A 19,433-nucleotide genomic window follows, 5' to 3' on the forward strand; every position below is an offset into this window, starting at 1 on the left:
CAGGACACCAGCAATTCCAGATGGGACAAGTCCAACCACACTGGGAATTGAGGACACTGATTCTGAGCCTAGGATCCCCTGCCCAGGGTTTAACCAATTCTCACATTTCTGCTTTTTCCATCAGGCACCAGCATCAGGCAAAGCTTTATCCCTACTCCAGAGGCTGAGGGACATGAAAATGTAGCTAAAAGCACTTTCTGGCTATTTTTGTGTCCCCTGCAGAGCTGTGTTCACTGCTGGCAGGTAACAGAACACACCCCACCGTGAGCCTGCATGGCTGCACCACTCTTTGTTTCCAGTCATTTCTGCAAATGCCTCCTCCCAACAGACCCGGCTGTGCCGGTAGGAAATGTACCTCAAAATAAACAAGTCAAGCCCAAAGTGCTCCCCCGGCTGAGGAGCTGTCACTGCTGGCTGTCAGCACATCAGGGAGCCTTTGCTCACCCTCCCTTGGGCTGTTCCAGCGTTTTCCTACAGGCGATGCCGAGGGAGTTCCACGGAGGAACCTCCCAGGAATGATTCAGTGCAGGAGCTGCAGGGCTGAAGGGGAGAGAGGGGCTGTGTGTGAGAGAGAGAAAGCAGCAGGAGGGGCAGCGCTGCTCCAACGCCAGCAGCTGCTCTCCCATTTTTATAGGAAAAGGGAAAATGCTGCCCCCTCCTCTCGGAACCGGCGTGGATTTACTGCTGCTGGAAATAGAACCTGGTGTGATTCGGGCAGGGACACGGGGGCTGGGCTGGCAGGGGGGAGAGGGGGGAAGAAAAGAATAATAGACCTTTTAATACCCTAAGAATTCTGCTTTTGAAACTAGAAAGAGAGCCTTGAAAGCTCCCCCCGAGAACCATCTGCGCCGGTGCAGCCGCACAGAGCAGAAGCCTCTCCACCAGATGGGCGGGGAGGAAAAATTAAGGGTGATTTATACGGCTGCCTCGTCCCTAAACAATTTGTTCCCGAAGGCTTAACAAAGCCGGCTGCAGCAGCTCCGCCGGCTGAGCGTGTGCTGTGGAAAAGAGAATTCATTAAAAGGGCAGCCAAAGGCTCGGAGCTCGGCGCCACAAAGCGAAGGCAGCGCCGGAGTCATCCTCACCCTCATCATCCTCACCATGCTCGCCGTCGGCCGCCGCGGGGTGGCAGTCCCGGTCCGGCCGGGATGCGGTGCAGCAGCGCTGGGGAGGATGAGGGCTGGCTCGCTGCTGCCTTCCTCCGCAAGCTGCTGCATTATTAACCATATTAACCAGCACGGAGAGCATCCGCACGGTGCCGCGCTCGCTCGGGGAAGGAGGGGCCCCTCTCCTGCGGCTCCTGCTCAGGAATGCTCGGCTCAGAGCGGGCGGCACCGAGCACCAATGGAAATTAAATTGTCACATAGGCAAGGGAACGCGATGGTCTCGGCAGCGCCGGGGCACCCCCGCACCACACCCAAGCTCCTGGGTCTGGCTCGAGATGTTCCATTTGTCCTTTCCTCCTCCGTGCCCTGTCACAGATGTACAAAACCTCCTCGTACTGTTCCAGTCTGCCTGCAAATCAGAATTCCACCTGTTCAGCTGCTCCTGCAAGATGGGCATTTAAACCCAAACACTCAATTTCCTTATTTTCCTGGTTTTTTCTGCTTATCAGACTGTGTTAGACACCTGTACCTCATTCCTGGAGCACAGAATGAAAGGTTTAGATCCCTCCCTGCCTTTCCACACTGGCAAAGCTGAGGAATGCCTGGCTGGGGATTTATGCAGAGATTAAAGATCAGAGCAGCTGTGGCTGCCCCTGGAAGTGTCCAAGGCCAGGTTGGATGGGGCTTGGAGCACCCTGGGAATGTGGAAGGTGTCCCTGCCCATGGCAGGAGCTGGAACAAGATGATGCTGAAAATCCAACCCAAACCATTCTGTGACTTTTGGTGTGGCAGCAATTCACACAGTGCCCAGCTGACACTTCAGCCTCTCCACATGGGAGAACAAAGCTGGTTTTGCTCTTAGCTCTGTTCTGAAGGTTTCCTCTCCCAGGCTGTGATTCCACCCCTAGCCCAAGCTCCTGAGAGTGAGATCCAGCACGAGCAGCTCCTGCTGGAACCTCCCCACAGCAAGAGAGGGGCAGCAAAGGCCCCAGAGCTGAGCTGAGCACTCCAACACACAGACAGACTGTGCCACTGCAAGAGGAGAAGAGCACGTGAAGAGTTAATCCATGTGGGAGGATACAAGGAACCAATACCAGCCTAGCACATACCAGGAAAATGTGTTGTTTACTTAGAGCACTGCAGAAGGGCTCAATAGCAGCAGATCCATCGCTCAAAGCTGCCCCGGCAGCGACCATTCCCAACAGATGGTACATTTTTCACCATTGAGGTTCTCTCAAGTGTCAGATATATATAAATCCACCTTTGGAAAGCAGCAGGGGGGATAAAAAACCAAACCAAAGCCAGCAACAACAAAATAAGCGCTTTTGAGAAATTCAAACTTATTCACAAGATTAAAAAAAAAAAAACCAACAAAACAAAACCAAAAAGAACCAAGACCACTCTTACAGTATAAACACACCAATTCATTCATTTTTACTGATGGTTGCATTTATGAATTTCATTCTCGTGAAAAAAGGGAATAAAAGGAAAAAAATTAAGAAAATAGCTATTTATAGAAAACAAAACAAAAAAGGGCTCAAACAACAGAATCTGTGCTGATGCTTTTGGATGAGCAGTCCGATGGCATTGAACATTACCTGTGCAAGCAGGCATGCTTGAAAACCTGTCTGAGTACTGCAGCTTCAGTCCCACAATCCAGGATTTCTTTTATGGTTGTTGGAAAAAAAAGAGCCTAATAGTTTCATACTGTATTTATTTAATAACTAAAATTCACAAATAAAAAGATACTTGCAAAGTCCTTTAGTTGTCTCATCCCCTCCTCCTCCACTCTACTGCTTTCAGACCCATATGCATAAAAAAATGGGTTTGGATTTTTAATTTTAACTGTTATATGATTGGTCGTTGGAGCTGAAGCACCAAATGGAGAAGATGCTTTATGGAGATGAGGGTAGAATCCTTTGCCTTCCCACACACATTTTTGGAGGAACACGGGAGATGTACCAGTGCCCGGACTCCTCTGCTCCCATTTCCCCCACCCAGAGCATTCCTTTCATTTTATATTTCCTCTGTTAAGTGACTGACTGCAGCCTCTTTTCCCCCTTTCTGTCCTCGTGGGACTGCACACACGTTGGACATTGTTCATTTCTCACTCTCCAGGCTGTGAGTCAGTGTCAAGTAGGTCCTGTTACAGCTCAGTGCGAGTTGGTTTGTAATGGGTCTTTTCATTTCAGGTAGGTTTGTGTGTCGATTCAGAAGGCTTGAGTTGTTTCTTCCTTGTTTACATCTGACAAGCTGCTGGATAAGGCTATTCATACTCCAGGAACTGTTTGTGATAGAACAGCAAATATCTGCAAGAGAGCAGAGGGACAGTGGCAGTTCTGTGCCAAAGCAGATGAGTTTCCAATGATGCAACCATAAGACACGAGGGCTGTTAATTTTGGTTTTCTTTTCAATTTGAGGCGATTCCAGGGATACTAAGCAGGGATGAGAAGGAGGGAAGCCAGCTGACATAATTTTACCAGCAACTCAGGGAACTGAACAGCTGTACCCAAAGAGGAATCCCATGGATGCCCTATCCCTGGAAGTGTTCAAGGCCAGGGACAGGGCTTGGAGCAACCTGGGATAGTGAAAGGTGTCCCTGCCCATGGCAGGGGGTTGGAGTGAGATGAGATTTAAGTCTTTTCTTAGCCAGGCCATTCTATGATTCTATGAAAGAGTCAAACCTTGTAAAATCTACTCAGGACCTGAAAACTCTGGAAGATTGGATTCTGTTGGTGCTCAGACAGGCAGCAACCATTTAACACAAATGTGACACAAAATAAAGGTGCTTTAAGGTACAGCTGTTGCTTCAGAGTCACACTACCAGAGATCAGATCAGGATTACTGCAAACTGCCTCCCATTTACTGGAACAGAAGCAAAATGAAGCAGCAGCCATGTGGGTGAACACTCATGTCCCAGTCAAATATCTGATGTGTCAGTCTGCACTCAAATCTGGTGTTTTAAAGGATGAAGTTCCTCCTGACCCCAACTGCTGTGTGTGTACTGGTACAGCAGGGAGCCCAGCCCCTCAGCAGTCACACAGAACAGGGGGACTGATCTCCACACAACCCTTACCCACCCTGACACAGCCTCAGAGCACTTCTGAGATGCTCCTATTGTTATAATTCCATCCAAGCCCTATGGATTCCCTCACAAGATGCAGAGCTACTGTGTCAGCCTTTATCTGAACCAGGGAAATGCATCAAAGCTCCAACCAGCCTTCATGGGCAATAGCTGTGTTGTACATCCTCTCCTCCTTGCCTCTGGCAGGTTCTTCCATGGGCATAACCCCACCTGAGCACCAGGCATGTGTTACTGAATTACAACAAACTCATTTCTCTTCTCACCTCAAAGCAGAAGTTCCCTGTCAAGTCATTTAACACTAAAATTCAGGTATTATAGATTTCTGTTTTTACTTCCCGATTGAAGTTTAAAAAAAAGGAAAAACGGGAAAATCTATTAAAAAAAATTACAACCTGAACATTGTGCCTGCAGCAATTCTCGAAAATGTCATGAATAATTAAAACAGGAATGGTAAAGACTTATCTCTGCAGTACCAAGTCCATAGTGGAAAATGCAAAATAAAGACTTTAGATTTTAAGTTGCTTTTTTCTTGGAACATAAACCAGTCCCCAGTGCTTCCCTCAAATGAGGAACACCACGGTGCTTCCTTGAAAGATACTGCTCTGTCCTCCCAAAGCTTGTGTAATATAAATATCAGAAGCCATAATGTCAATCTGAGATTAATTTAAAGCCATGAGCTAAGAAACAGCTCATGTTCTCTACCTGCCTCCCATAGAGCCTTGCTATTCTGGGTCACAGCACTTCCTTAATGGATTTTCATCCAATCTTTTACACTCATCATAATCCAAAGGTTCTGCAGGCACAGACTGCATTGTGTCATAGAGGTAAGCACTGCTCCTGAACTGGGTGATCACATCACTCTGGTTTTCAGAATCCCTTCCATTAGCAGGAGTTTGGACACCAGCAGCAGTTCCAGACATTGCAGTCACCTGATGTCCCTTGTCCTTCCCCTTCCTTTCCTTCAGCAAATCCAGGGTTATAAAGCAATCATGGATAAATGGAACTGTGCAGTCTCCATGCTGAAGCACTGAGCGTTACAGGCGATATTCAAGAGAGAAATTATCCTTCTCTATGATTAAAAGGGTTTTTTTAAAGTAAGGAAAATCCAACAAAGGTGAAAGTTTGCCCTCCTTTCCCCTTCCCAGGGGACCACTTACCCTTCACTGTCTAGCACATCCTTAATGCTTGCCTTGGTGATAATGGCATCATCACACTTGAACCACTGGTCCTTGTGCTGCCTGATGAAGCTGGTATAGTGCCCACTCTCCAAGGTTCCCTGGTGATTAACTACTGCAAACAAGGAATACCTGGGACAGGAAACAGACCATCAATATGTGCATCCAAAGGGGGAAAGAACACACATTTCACACAGGCAGAAACTTTTGTTCATAAGCACATGTAACAATGGTGAAGGATCTGATCCATCAGTAAAATACCAGCTCTAACACTAGCTGGGAAGAGGGTGGCCTTGCCCAGGGCAAAAAAAAAGGAAAAATTTCTCTTTTCCTGTCTTGCTATTTCTGCAACTCTCCAGTCTGGTGATCACTGTCAGCTTTACCAATACTGGCTACCAAATTTGCTTCTAAAATAGATCAATATTGGTGCATTCCTGAAGAGGAACACTGATTATCCAGTCTGACCTTCTACTTTCCTGATTTACTCTAGTGAACCAGAAAAAATGCATCTGAGGTATGGGAAGGAGGTAATCTTAGATATTTCTAATGATAAACTGCTGAACTGATTAACTGCCCTTAATCTGCAAAGCCTGTACTTATTTTGAAATACTGAATATATTCAGCCTCAACTTCCAGCTCTCAGATGCTGCTGTGCATTTGCCTGAAAACTTGCAGGCCTACCTCTGTTCCAAAAAAGATACTGATAAGCAAGTTGCTCTCTTTTTTTTTCCCCCTCTCTTTTTTTAAAAGTGCAAGACTGAAGTCTTTGGCTCTTTTGTTCTAAGGTAAGATTTTGTTTCCAGTCTTAAATACACTAGTGGCTCTTTTTCAAGCATTTTCCACTCTATTTAACTCTTTTATAAAATGCTGCCCTCACACTTTGTGTGTGACACAAGCACAGCTACACAATGGTAAAATAATCTCTCTAATCTCACTTGATATTGTCCTACTCAGGTTGAAAATTCATAGAACTCTTTGACACAGTGGTGCCACAACAAGGCACCTATTCACTGACTGCCTACAGAGCCACTGATTTAGAGCCACCCTCTCTAGGGGAGCCCTTGAATCCATCTGGGATGCACAGCACACTTCAGTCCCAGCTGGAGCCTTCTGACTCTGCCCCAGCTCTTCCCTGGCACCCAGATCCCTGAGGAATCCAGAAGTCTTTGCTCTCATTACCTAAATCTGCTTAATTTTTAACAATTTCTCCAAGTTAAGGCATGTGCAAACCACAAAAGTGATCAGCTGTGTTACCTTCAGACCTTTTCTAGCACTACTGAACACTCTACATCTAATGATGCAAGCTCTGGGCTCACACAACATCTGCCTGGTACCTGCCTGGTGACACCTGCTCTAAGACCAGGTTAGTTTGATTTTACATCTTTGTGTGATTCCAGCAATGAAAATTGTAATCTTATTTAACTGAACAAGTAAGGTTTGTGTGACCATTTCTATTCCCATAAAGCAAAGGATACTGGTTTCAATTACACCCCCTTTACATTCTTGAGCAAGTCCCACACCAGTCCATCATTTATTCTGATTGGAATCAATATCTGCCCAATAGACCCCAGGATTACTGGGATCACCTCCTCCTGACTTTGGAGCTGGAACTCCCTTTGCCATTACAATAGGAAGAGGAATATTTCAAGGCAACACCCATCCCTTGTAATAAACATTGTGACCACAGCATTTCATTTTGCCCACAGACCATCTGAGGGCATCACCCTCAGCTCTGGAACAGAAGGGCAGGAACTGCAGTGAGTGAAGCTTTGCTCTGCAACCTTCCAGACTTACTGTGCTGTCAGATATGGTAATGCACTGGCACTGCAGGATATAAAGCAACACTATCTCCTTCTAGAAGGCAACTACCTTTCACAATAGGAGGCATGGAATGTACCACTTACTTATTATCATTGTTTAGACTATCCGTCGGCTGCTGGTACTGCCCGTTCATTCTGCTCTCTTTACTGCAACACACACACACACAAAAATCCAGTCACTTAAAGCAGTGGCTCCCCAAACCCAGGAAATGGCTCTGACATGACACACAGCCTGTTTTCTGAATCCAGGTCCTTATTCCAGCTGAGCAGCAAAGGGCTGATTAGGATGCTAAAGATGCTTTATTTGCTCTCACAGCAGTGCTACATCACAAACACCATTTCTCCTCCTGGTCAAGGCTCCAGTGCTGCAAATACACATCTGTTTACGTCAAATGTTTTATCCAAAAAGCTTCAAAACAGGTTAAGAAAAGATTTGTATTTGAAACCCAGGAAATTATCTAATTACATCAATCCTTTATCTTGTAATGGGTCAATCATCTTGGCTCTGACTTCTGAATTCATTTTGTGTTTTGACAGCAGCAATAGGATTATGCTGTTGATTTCCTAGCTGGTGAAATTCAGACTACTGAGTTATGCCTGCTGATTATCCCATCTCTATTCCATTATGCTGGATACCTTTCATCAGCAGAGCCTGTTCTATCCAGGGAGAATTCACCACAGAGGAACAAGGAAGTCTCAGAAATATATTGGAATAAACCATATATTCTTAACATAACAGTATTTAACAGAGCTTCAGGGCTCTTCTTTCTCTCTTGGTAGAAGCATCTACTTTTTTTCCTGGGAAATAAGAAGTGCAGGCAAAGCTTGGAATTATAAGTAAAATTTCAGCATCAAACAGAGTCTCTCTGTTAAGAGATACCACAGTTTGGGGCTTTCTGCACTGCTTCAGATATAAATTAAATCTGAATATCCTCTTGCATATTTGCATGAATGTCTGACAAATACTTTTTAATTAAGCTGATTAAATTCCTTTCATAAAGGTGCATTTATATAAATGCCACGTCTTCCACAAACCTGGGAGGTGGGAGAAGTCTTGCTGTTTCTATTTTAATCTGGACTATGTTTTTGCTTCTTGCAGCATTCTCTAAACAGAACATGAAGGTACTAAACAAAAACCCCCAGATTTGCTTATGTGCAGGAATAAAAAGTAAGGATTTTTATAACTTCAGGAATACTGGTTAGGGATTAGGCTGGCTCTGTTCTGGCCAACTGCACAGGATGGCAGGTGGGTGGGCACTGAGGGGATGGGACCAAAGCAGGGATCTGAAGGCAGGATGGATCTGGGTCTATAAATTGAACAGGCAACAGAAACATAACACACATTAATTAAAGAACCCCATCACAATGTTTAAATATAAACCCTTTTCAGGCACATGAAAGTGAACAGTTTATCTAAAAATGGGTTTAGACAAGCTACACCTTCCACAGAGAAGCTCATGGCAGAAGTGTCCCCACAGACACTGTTCTGTACCCTCAAGAATGCTCCATGTTTTGTGCTGCACGTGTGTGAATGGGAACCAGTTCTGCCCAGCTCTGTGGGGAGTTTTGGACTGGGAACCCACCTGGAAGCCATGAAAGGTGTCATGTCCAGCTCCAGTGGAAACGAGACATACGTAGTGATCTTCCGCCTCAGTTTGGCTGAGTGTTCAAACCGCTGCAGGCAAAGGCAAGAGGTTTCTTCTTTAGAGAAAGGGTAAATTTTATCTCTTTTATAAATGTCCTAAGCTTAGAAACAATGCCATGAAAGCACATTAGCAGTCACTATGCAGGGACAGCCCCAGAGTTTTCCTACCAGCTCTGTGGGAATGTCCATGTAAATAACAACACATTTCTCGCAGGGGAAAAAACCACCATTGGTGGGCTCAATGTTAACACAGTATTAATTAGATTATTTACCTTGATATCTATGCATACAAACCTATTCCCACCTGACATCAAAGAAAAAATATATTAAACAAGGAGAGCACACAGAGCCTTTACCCAAAGCAGTGTTCATTTGCACCAGGGCTATTCAAACCCATGGCTGCTGCCTACCCTGGCTCACGGAACTGGTGACAACAGAGTTTGCCTTCAGATTCACACTCTGAATCCACCCATCCCATCATCCCAAGTGATAGGAGTCAAGCCTACACAGGAATACCCATTCAAATTAAGGCAAAAAATGGAATATGCTAACAAAAAAAGCCTTGTCCCTCAGCCAAAAGGGGCCTGCAATACCCATCACCCTCTCCTCATCTCCTTCATTGAACATTAAATTGGATCAGGAACAAATACCAGAAAGAGATGAATGAGTTTCTATATAAAGGCAGCTTCCCTCTCCATTTCTCAGAAATTCCTCTCTATTTACACTTCAAGTTAATTATTTTCCAATTGTGGTGCTGTAACAATTCCCTAGCAACAGATCCAGATGTGAAAAGCTGAGACTTTTGTAATTCTTATCTTTTGTGTTTCTCTCTTGCGTTAACACACAAAATGAAATTTGCATTTTGCATAGACAGGACAACACAATTACTTAGGGAAAGTTATTTATTTCCCAAAAAATCTTCAGTCATTTGGAATAACACAAATACTGAACTAAGTATAGGAAAGGAGTGGAGCACACTTGACTTGCCTCAGAACTTTTCCATGCTTTTCCTTCAATACAGTGGTAATCTTTCAGTGAAAGTGTAAAAATTGTACTATGTAGGATGAGGGGGTGTAAGTGGAGATTGGTTTCTGTGCTGGTTCAGGTTTTGGACCAGCCTTCCATCCTGTCTCTAGATTCAAGCTGGTTAACCTCCCCCAGACACACTGCAAAGCTACATCAGAGATAATGTAACACTATCCTAATAGAAAACCTAGCTGGCAAGGCAAGATGTTCTTTATATTCATTTATATAATAAAAGTTTGGTCAGTGAAAGCCAGAAGACATGTCCAAGAATTCAGCTCATCCTCTCAGAGAGGAAATCACATCCTTTGCTCTGTTGGCCCCCTGTGAACTTACTTTGAGATGAAAACAGGCCACAATGGGTAACTTCTTCATAGTGAGTTGTTTGGTAGATTCTTGGTAGCTATGGCAACCACTACATTTGATTTTGGCACTGCTTCCTAGATGTTCTGGCCTTGTAAACCTAAAAAAATATTGAAAAGCAAAGGAATGCACAAAACAATCAGATGGTTTTTGACATGTGCTGGAAACGCTCTCACTTGTGGGTCACTGGCACCACAAGAGACAAGAGTCAGTGGGTTTTGTGTAATTTTGGAAAAACCTACAATCAAACCAGAATAATGTAAAGTGCCATGGCTCAGATATCCAAATGTGACATGGATCATTGCTCTGACTTGCACTGAAGTGAATCAGTGGCTGAGAAAGGAGCTCAGTGTCAGTTCATCTCCTACAGCAGAGCAGCTCATTTTCATACAGAAAGCAAAGAAAGATCTTTTGTTTTCAAACCCAAAAACATTGATATGGAAGACACTCTTCTGCAACACACTATCCTACCTTGTAGCCCTCCAGGGCTGGGATCAAAGCTCTGAGATGGAAAGGCCTGTAAACACAAAGTTCTTTGGAAAATACAGATACCCTTCTAAAAAACCTTTGTTGACAAAAATCTCTTTCAAAATTTTCAGACAGAACTGCTCAAAGGAGCCATGGGAAGAAACCATTAGGGAACAGGGAAGTGCTCACAGAAAATGGACTACCTCAATGTTCTCACTACAAACTAAAGCAAAATCCCTCTTTTCCAGAAACTCAGCACAGAAAGGCCAGGACCATGGACTTTCCTTCCTGAGTCCTTTCCTCCAAATTTAAATTTTCAAAAAGCAAATCAACCATTTCCCCAGAGGCTGCCTTGTAAGTAAGATTTTTGAGATGAAATATTTCAAAGTATAGATTAAAATTTTCATTTTAAATTTCTTCATGAAATGAAGAATGTGAGGGCAACACTGTGTCAGTTTGTCCCTCACCCTCACTCTGACTATGGCCAAAGCAGCACTAAATGACATCACAGCTTCCTGACTAATTAACAAGACTTCCTTTACTTGGCCTATGTGCCATCATTCTCTGGTTTTTCTTTTTTTTTTTTTTTTCTTTGTATTTGTTTAACCATTTGCATTTTGGGTATTCAATACTCATATAGATAAAAGGACCCTGTAATCACCTGTAAATTGTGGTGTGTATTTGGGAGTTATCCCACAATAAACACACACTTTCTAACTTTAAGCTGTTGGAGAGTTTTTGTCTGTCACAGTTGGATCTCAGAACTAGATCCATACCCATATTTTTAATCAATCAATACCTTCTCAAGCAGTCTGTGAGGGTGGTGGTGCCCGACACGTGGCTTTCCCCGTTGACCACGCTGCCATCGCTGCCCGGACTCAGCGGCCAGAAGGGGGTGGAGGAGCCTGGCAGATCCAAACTGATGTCCCAGAACGGGTCTATCGTCGTGGAAACGCCACTGTGGGGACACGAATGGTTCCACACATGTCATCCTCATATTTTCTGAAAAATCCCTTTGCCAGGATTTTGCTCCTGGGAAGCTGAGAAGCCCCAGAGAAAAATTAAAACAATAATTATCTGATTCGCTTCTCCTGTGTTTTGCTGCTTTGGAATGTGGTTGGAGATTGTTTATTCAACATGTGAATTGTTTTGATTTAATGCCCAATCACCATCCAGCTGTGTTGGGGCTCTGGAGAGAGTCACAAGTTTTTCATGATCATCTTTTAGCCTTCTGTCTGAATCCTTTCTCTATTCTTTAGTATAGCATAGTATAGCATTCTTTAATATAATATAGATCACAAAATAATAAATTAGCCTTCTAAGAACATGGAGTCAGATTCATCATTTTCTTTCCTCCCCACGATGGGGGCCCCAGAAAATACCATACACACCCCTTTAAAGGAAGCCAAATGAAGTGCTTCTCTCTCGCTTTGGGGTGCACTCCAGGTGCTTAATTTTAAGGACTTTGGGATCTCCATCACCCCTAGAGGGCACTCAGAGATGACAGAAAATAGAGCTGCTCCAGAGTGTGTGCCCACAGTGGATCGTTTCCCTGCATATTTAAAAGCTGTATGTTTGGGGAAATGTACGCGATGTATTAAAAGCAAAATAAAAGTATTTAAGACATTCTCCCACTCACTGGAGCCCTGAGACTCAAAGCAGAGCTGCTCTGAGACAGAGGCACTACTGACCAGTATAAACCAGTTAACATCTGTGACAACAGCTACATGCCATCCAACTAGTTAGCAAGCTGGTCTTGTCTGCTCAAGACATGGAAGATTGTGCTTGAGGCTACCTCAAAAAAGAGAAGGCTTGAAAAATACTCTTGCTGTCCAGCAGTGCACTGAATTGAGCTTTGCAGTTCCTCTCAGCATCTCCTCCAGCCTTTGGGATTTGAGAGGCCAAAGAGTAACTGCAGCAAGCAGTAGCTCGTGTTCTCCATCAGAGTTCTCTAAAGACAGCTGAAGACAAGTCAACAGCCAGACTGTGGAAAAAGCTGCTCAAAATTTTAACTGCTATTGACTCAAATCTTTTCTTCCAGCATCCATATTTTTAACAGAAGTTCAGGGGTCTAAGCTCCTTGGTGTGTTTATTTTTTGAGTTCTCTCTTCCCCTAAAACCAGTGTCTTTCACTCTGCAATCTCAGTAAGCCTTCAATATTCTGCCTTTTCCCTCTGCTTCATTTGTGCAAAAGTTGTCAATTTCAAAAGGAAACTTCTTTTGTCAAAGTTTCATCAATGTTAATATTGTGTCATAACAAATCAAGCTTTGCATTATCACATAAGGATTCTGTGGCTCTACCAGGCAAAGAACAAAATTTCCTATGTTTTCCTCACAGTAAATCTTTTGCAAATCCCTCCAGGAAACTGAGAATAAAAGCAGATTCAAACAAGCCCAGCCCATGTGCAGGACAGCAAGAATGTGAGGCAGAACAAAAAACAAGAACTCTGACTTCTGCACTATGGCAACACCAAACATGTCCAAAGAGCAGTCAACTTGTTCCAGTACAGAGTAGGACAATAAATACATTTTTCCATACTCTTGTAAAGGCTTTTTGCTGGTACCTGAGATTACATTAGGCATCAGTCTCTTTGAAACCTCTCTCCTGATAATATATTAATATATGAGGCTCCTGACTGAAAGAAAATGTGGTTCTATATCGGAATTTTCTTCAAATGTATTTGCAATGATGTATTTTGAAATTCAAAGAGATCTTGGAAGTATTTTCTTTATGAACTTGGAAAAAAAAAACCTTTTCCAGACGAGTAAAAGGTTTGTGTGCATAAGCCTCTAGTACTTCCCTGGCAGCTTTTTAGGTATGTCTTACTATGTGACACTTAACTGGTAATTGATTGCATTTAGCTGACAGAATGATAGAATTAGAGAATCCCAGGATGGTTTGGCTGAAGAGACCTTAAACATCATTTCATTGCAGCCCTTGCCATGGGCAGGGACACCTTGCACTAGACCAGGCTGCTCAGAGCTCCATCCAGCCTGGCACTGAACACTGCCAGGGATGGGGCAGCCACAGCTGCTCTGGGAAATCTGTGCTGGAGCCTCAGGGTGCTGCACTACCACAGTTCTTGTCCTTCTGGAGTTTTGCCAGATTTATTGGTGTTCAAGAGAGGAAAGGTTCAGGGCACTGCACTGGAGGGGGTGCAGGTTTGAATCAGGATCAGGAGAAGTGACTTACTGGCAGACTTGACAGGTAACATCCGACTGCAGTCCGCCTGTGAAGATTTGGTCTATGATGCAGTTACAGTGGTTGGGGTTGTTGGCCTTCTTCCCATTATCATCACCTGCAGGAATGCAAACACAGGCTCAGAAGTCAAAAATCCTTGGAGGGAACAGTGGTTTGTCTTGGACTGTGTCTCCAGTAACTCTTTCTAACTCAAACTTACACTGCAAGTTCACAAGGATAATACAGAACCCTGCAGAAGTTGTGCACTGAAGGAAACAAGATTGGAATTCCTTGAAAAATATAGAAGATAACCAAAAGGTGACTAAATGTAGAGGTGAAGCTTTAAGCCATAGAAGTTCTTAGCCAAACCCTTGCTCAGGGTATCTCCCTTTACAGAGGTTTGCTTTGCACTGCCTGGCATAAAGATCAGCTCCTCAGACAAAGGAGTTGCCAAGGTGGTTCATGAAAATTGATATTTAAATTTCACAGCAGCAAATGGTACTTTTTGACTTCTATCCCAGTCAACTTCTGTGAGTAGAATGAGGAGAGTTTGTTAAGAGCCCTTCACCCCCAGCCCACTGTCTCCATCAATGTGCACCTTCCATAAGGTTTTTATCAGTGGGAAAATGAAAGATGTCCTTATCTGAAGGGAGGAGGTAAAGCTGTGTCCTCCTCCAGCTTCTCCAGGGGCACAGTGAGCACATTCCCATCTCTGAGGCATCACACACTGTCACTGCAGGTCCCAGGGGGAAAGTGTCATTTTTAGGACTTGAGTGCTGAGATTAGGCCAATTCAACTGTCTCACAATAACCAGAGTATTAAATAACCAGAGTATTAAACACTTCTGCACACAGTTCTCAGCTTCAAAGCCCTCTCCCTCCATTCCCCAAGGTGAAGTAGGAATGACACCCTTTTCCTTGGATTCCCAGACTGTCCACTCCTTATTTTCCTTGGGTAGGACAGAAGCAACTGGGCTTGCTTTGCAATCAGAGATGCACTCACCAACTACCACACAGCACCAGCTAATTATTTTTTAAAATACATCTCGAGATGTTTTTCCATCTCCTTCAACAGCAACTGCTACAACAGAATTAAGTTTGGACAGGTTTCCCAGTGTATTTAACTTACTGGGAAGTATTTGATTTCTGAAACCGAGATGCTAAGATTGAAATATTGAAATACTCCTCAAATCTCTGCTACTTCTCAAAACCAATTATTTTCTACTCAAGAATGTCCAAAAAAAAACACCTGAAGAAATGAAAAGTTTCTAAAAGCAGGGCAATAGACCATTTTTATGTATTTAAGGTGCTCTAGCTGGAGTTTTCTTGTAGTAGGAACAGATAGAATTGTATTTTTTTCCCAATGAAGCTTTAGAATTATGCTGAAAAGTATTATATAATAATCTGGCAAAGGTTCCACTGGATACTAAGTGTGGAAAAGCAGTCATAGGTGATACCTACTAAGCTGCAATGGGCCACTTGAGTTAATTAGATTCTAAATGCCTGAGGAAAGTTCTCCCTCAGCTGCCAGATTTAGGCTTTAGAAACTTTTGTTTGAATTGCCAAGAAAAGCACATTGTTTCCTTAAAACGACTCTTGAAGAAAATGCTCTAAAATTAGATTTCAAGTGTATGAGGTTCAAGTTGGGGGTTATCACACCCAGTCTGAGGTGTTTCTTGATGGGAATTTCAGCTAAATCTCACTGAACTTAAGAGCTTTTAAAGGGCTCAATTATGCTAAGCTAATGAAGAGGGCATACAGGATAGAGACTGTGCAAGGCATCCTTCACCTACAGAAAAAGCTTCACTTATACTCACAAGCATTAAAGAAAAAAAAAATTCAAAATAGAATTAACTGGGTTTTAGTCAAAGCTCTACTTTTCCTTTTTAAAGAGCTACCACATCCTTGTAATCTGCCCATTTCAAACATTGTCTCTGCTTTGTTTTGAGGGGGCAGGAGGAGGAAAGCAGTGCTGAGAGCTTTTCCCTGGATCACAGGTACCATCCCAGCTGGACACCTTCAGCAGACAGGCATTTCCTCCCACAGAGAGAACTGAGCTCTCCCTTTTCAATTACACAAGTCAATTAGGATCAGTGATGAGAGGGTCTCAAATGAATATCCTGCAAGCTTGTTCCCAGCAAAACAGAAGGGTATTACCCACTCAACATTATTTCCCATGACATTTGGTTGGAGAGGAGGGAAAAAAGAGTAAGATTACCACCTACACACACTTGTCAATATGGAACAGATGCTGAGGGGAGGTATATTATGCAGCTGAGAACTAGAAGCTGCTAGATTGTTGTGCTCAAGTTAAGGTTCCCTTCAACATTTCTGTCTCCCAAATGAGGTTTTAATCTCAGATATTTTTTTGGGGCTTAAATCTGGCCCAGGGAAATCAGCAGCTTTTAAGAATGGTCAGCACAGGACTAAAAGCAAACTTAAAAATACATCAATGTACATATTAATGTGATTATGAGAATAGCTGAAAATTGAATTTAGGAGTTTGCACTCAAATTAAACGCAACTCTCAAAAAACCCCACACAGGTTACTACTGTGTCTGTGAAATAACTAAGCATGTTAATCTATTTCAAAATAAGCATTTAATATACCACTAAAGGTAAATAATACACAGTAAAAACAGCTTAAAAATACACAACATTTTAAGACTGCTTTTGGTTTTGATATAAAAATACAAGTTTTGCCTCAATCTTTCATTCTGTATTTTAAATGAGAAATGGAAGTCAGGAATTGTCAGATTTTAAAAGAGGTATTTATCAAAACAAGACATTAATGTTAATATTTCTGCTTTGCTTTGGTCCCTGGTGTTCTGAACAAGTGCTTGTTATTTCTGACAAAGCAGTGTACACACAAATCTATATGGATCAGAGCAGATGACATGTTTCACAAGCATATGCTCTATCAATTCCTAAGAATATCATACAGAATTCACAGAGCAGGGCAGTGTTTTCCTCCCAAATCTCAGTATACCATTCTTTTTCTGGCTTCAGATTTGTTTTGCAGCACTCCTTGTTAAAGGTGAATGCAAAATGCTTCAAGAAATCCAAATACATGAGGAATAATCAGCTTTAAGGTAGTACTCTCCCTTTTTTAAAACTACTGAATCAAGTTTGGGATAAAACCACAGATTACTTCTATTTTTTTATCTTGCTTTTTGAACCTTTGTGTACCAGTGCCCATCTCTGCCACTTGAGTGCTGTTGCTTCTGCAATGAGTACAGAAACCCCCACAGCAGTGCTGCCACTGGACAGAACAGTAATTTTTGACTTGCAGTATTGATCCTTTTAAGAGAACAGTAATTCAGGTCTAAGTTTCCCCAAGCTTGAAGATGTCTGAGACAAAGGTGGGAAACTGAAAAGTGTCTGCATGATTGGAAGCTCACTGGTGTGGAAGTTTGCAGAATCAGAACCCCAAATTTATCCCAAGCACTGGGGATAGAGATGCATCTGTCATGTTGACTAAAAGCTCACTTAATGCTTCACAGCCTGGGCAGAAATACAGATTATTTACACTATTTTTTCCACTAAAATACTACTTTCCAGTTAGATCACCTGCCTCCAGCTGTTGAAATGAAAAAGTGATGCACAGGCAAGATGCACTTGTCCCCTTTTATTCAGAAATATATTTTTTATTGCTCCAGCAGCACAGAGGAGCCCATTGAGGGTTTAGAATGTGCCCTGCCCAGATGCCACAGCTCAACCCAACAGTGCCAGCACATCTATCACCCCTCAGACAGGATTTACATGGACATCAGACAGGTATCCTGGCCCTCCAAAACTCCACAGATGCCACTAAAACAAAGTATAGATTCAACCAGCATTTAAAACACAAACCAAATCAAAACAAAATTGCCTGGCCTGGCCTGCCCACATAATCATCTCAGGGCAGTTGTAGGATTACAAAATGTATCTTTAAATGGACATCAAAATCAGGTATTTTTCTTAATTTAGGCAGTGAAAAATCAACAAATATTCACAGCTTTGTCTTCACTTACACTAAGAGATTTCCTAGACAGCTGAGTACACAGAATGGAAAAGGATAAATGACTAATGGCAGCCAAACAAACATCCCTGGATATTTACACCTAAGGAATACTTTCATTTACTTTGGTGCCTGAAGCCTTGGTGATCATGAATAATGGCCAAAAACTGGAGCAGAATTTCCCCCATGACTTTATTTTATTTCACCGTGTGTTAATTGTAAAACTTCATTACTATTGACTGGAAGCTTTAAAAGCTTTTTTCGTTCATTAAAATAAATATTTAATATTGGCAGAGGAGGCATTATTTGCTTATTGTAGCTGTAGGACATATTCTCACTATTAGTAATAATATTTTTACATCTGCACACTTCACATGCAAGTGTGTCTGTGTGGATACACAAGTGGGAAAACTTTCTCATTACACTGAAAACTAGTTCATTCCAAATGTGGTTTTGCATGACTATACTTGAAATTCTGTTTTAGATTAACTTGTTTGGTTCCCACACAACTGCTCAACCGCTTATTTTAAATTACCTTGATGTGGTATAGATTATTTACTATGATTTAATAAAAGACTCTCTATTTCTTCAGAAAAAGAAATTAGAAGAGATATCAAGGAAGATTCTTAAAGTCAAACCACTTTTTTTTTCTAAAGTCTTTTCAGATTCTTTATCAGTTTGAGAAGAGCTCAGGGACCATTATTATTCCAAGTTTTTCTTTTTACAATTCTGAGACACAAATACTCCTTCATTAATTAATGAGGATGTGTAGAAGAAATATGAGCATTATCTTATATCAGAGATGATGAAAAAACTTCAAGATTTGTTAGATCAATGGTTCAAAAATTTAACATGAACAAAGAAGTGCTTCTGTTTGCAGCTGAATTTATTCAGAGTTAAGAAGTCAATATTTGGTTAGATTTTGTTCCTTACTGGACTTCCACACCAGTTTAATTTGGATTATTGAAATCCAGTTAGTGGTTGTCAAATGACAGACATTAATAACTACAAAGGAACTGCTCTGTGTGTTCCTGTCCTTAGCAATACTTTTTTTGGAGAAGATTCTTTTGGAGGCACCAATTATGGATGTGAACAAGCCCATCTGCTGCCATGCAGGGCTAGCTCAGAGATAAAAGCAAGATTCACAATGGTTCAGACAAGCAGCAGCAGCAGCCTTCCCTTGGACAGTCCTCTGATAAGCCAAAAAACTAAACCCTAAGTGCTTTTCCTTGAGCAAAGCTGAGTGCTTAAATCTTCTTTTTGATAACCAAGGACTTTTTGTTTGTTCTGTTAGCATCAACTCTTCTGCCTTCCCTTGGAGGAATAGTAAAAATTTCACTGGTGCAGTAAGTGAATCAAGTTAGAGCAAACATCGGCGGATTGGGAAATTTTCAGTTCAGCTAACAAACAGAAAATACATAATTTCATATGATATTACAAAATCAAGACTTAGATACTTCACATCAAAAAGCACGATACCGAATAGTTTTATTGTATTGTACAATTACGTATTGTTCTATACAGACTAATAAAACAAGATACCACAGCCACCCATTGCTCTTCCTTAT

General features: G+C 42.3%; 1 protein-coding gene across 2 annotated transcripts in view; it reads right to left on the bottom strand.

Annotated features, from left to right (window-relative positions):
- Nucleotides 1–2,803: 2,803 nt before the first annotated feature.
- The window catches only part of USP22 (ubiquitin specific peptidase 22), an 88,838-nt gene continuing 72,208 nt past the window's right edge, over nt 2,804–19,433 (bottom strand). For both annotated transcript variants that reach the window (XM_071443871.1, XM_071443870.1), the window contains 7 exons: nt 13,879–13,984; nt 11,485–11,643; nt 10,191–10,317; nt 8,770–8,861; nt 7,271–7,333; nt 5,349–5,498; nt 2,804–3,415 (listed from right to left, as the gene is read on the bottom strand). In XM_071443871.1, the coding sequence (XP_071299972.1) occupies nt 3,373–3,415; nt 5,349–5,498; nt 7,271–7,333; nt 8,770–8,861; nt 10,191–10,317; nt 11,485–11,643; nt 13,879–13,984 (740 nt within the window). In that variant the 3' untranslated portion in view covers nt 2,804–3,372. The remainder of the gene's footprint in view (nt 3,416–5,348; nt 5,499–7,270; nt 7,334–8,769; nt 8,862–10,190; nt 10,318–11,484; nt 11,644–13,878; nt 13,985–19,433) is intronic.

Source organism: Agelaius tricolor, unplaced genomic scaffold (assembly GCF_023055355.1).
Source record: "Agelaius tricolor isolate 1412-34295 unplaced genomic scaffold, bAgeTri1.0.p SCAF_19, whole genome shotgun sequence".
In the NCBI taxonomy this organism is placed as follows: Eukaryota; Metazoa; Chordata; class Aves; order Passeriformes; family Icteridae; genus Agelaius; species Agelaius tricolor.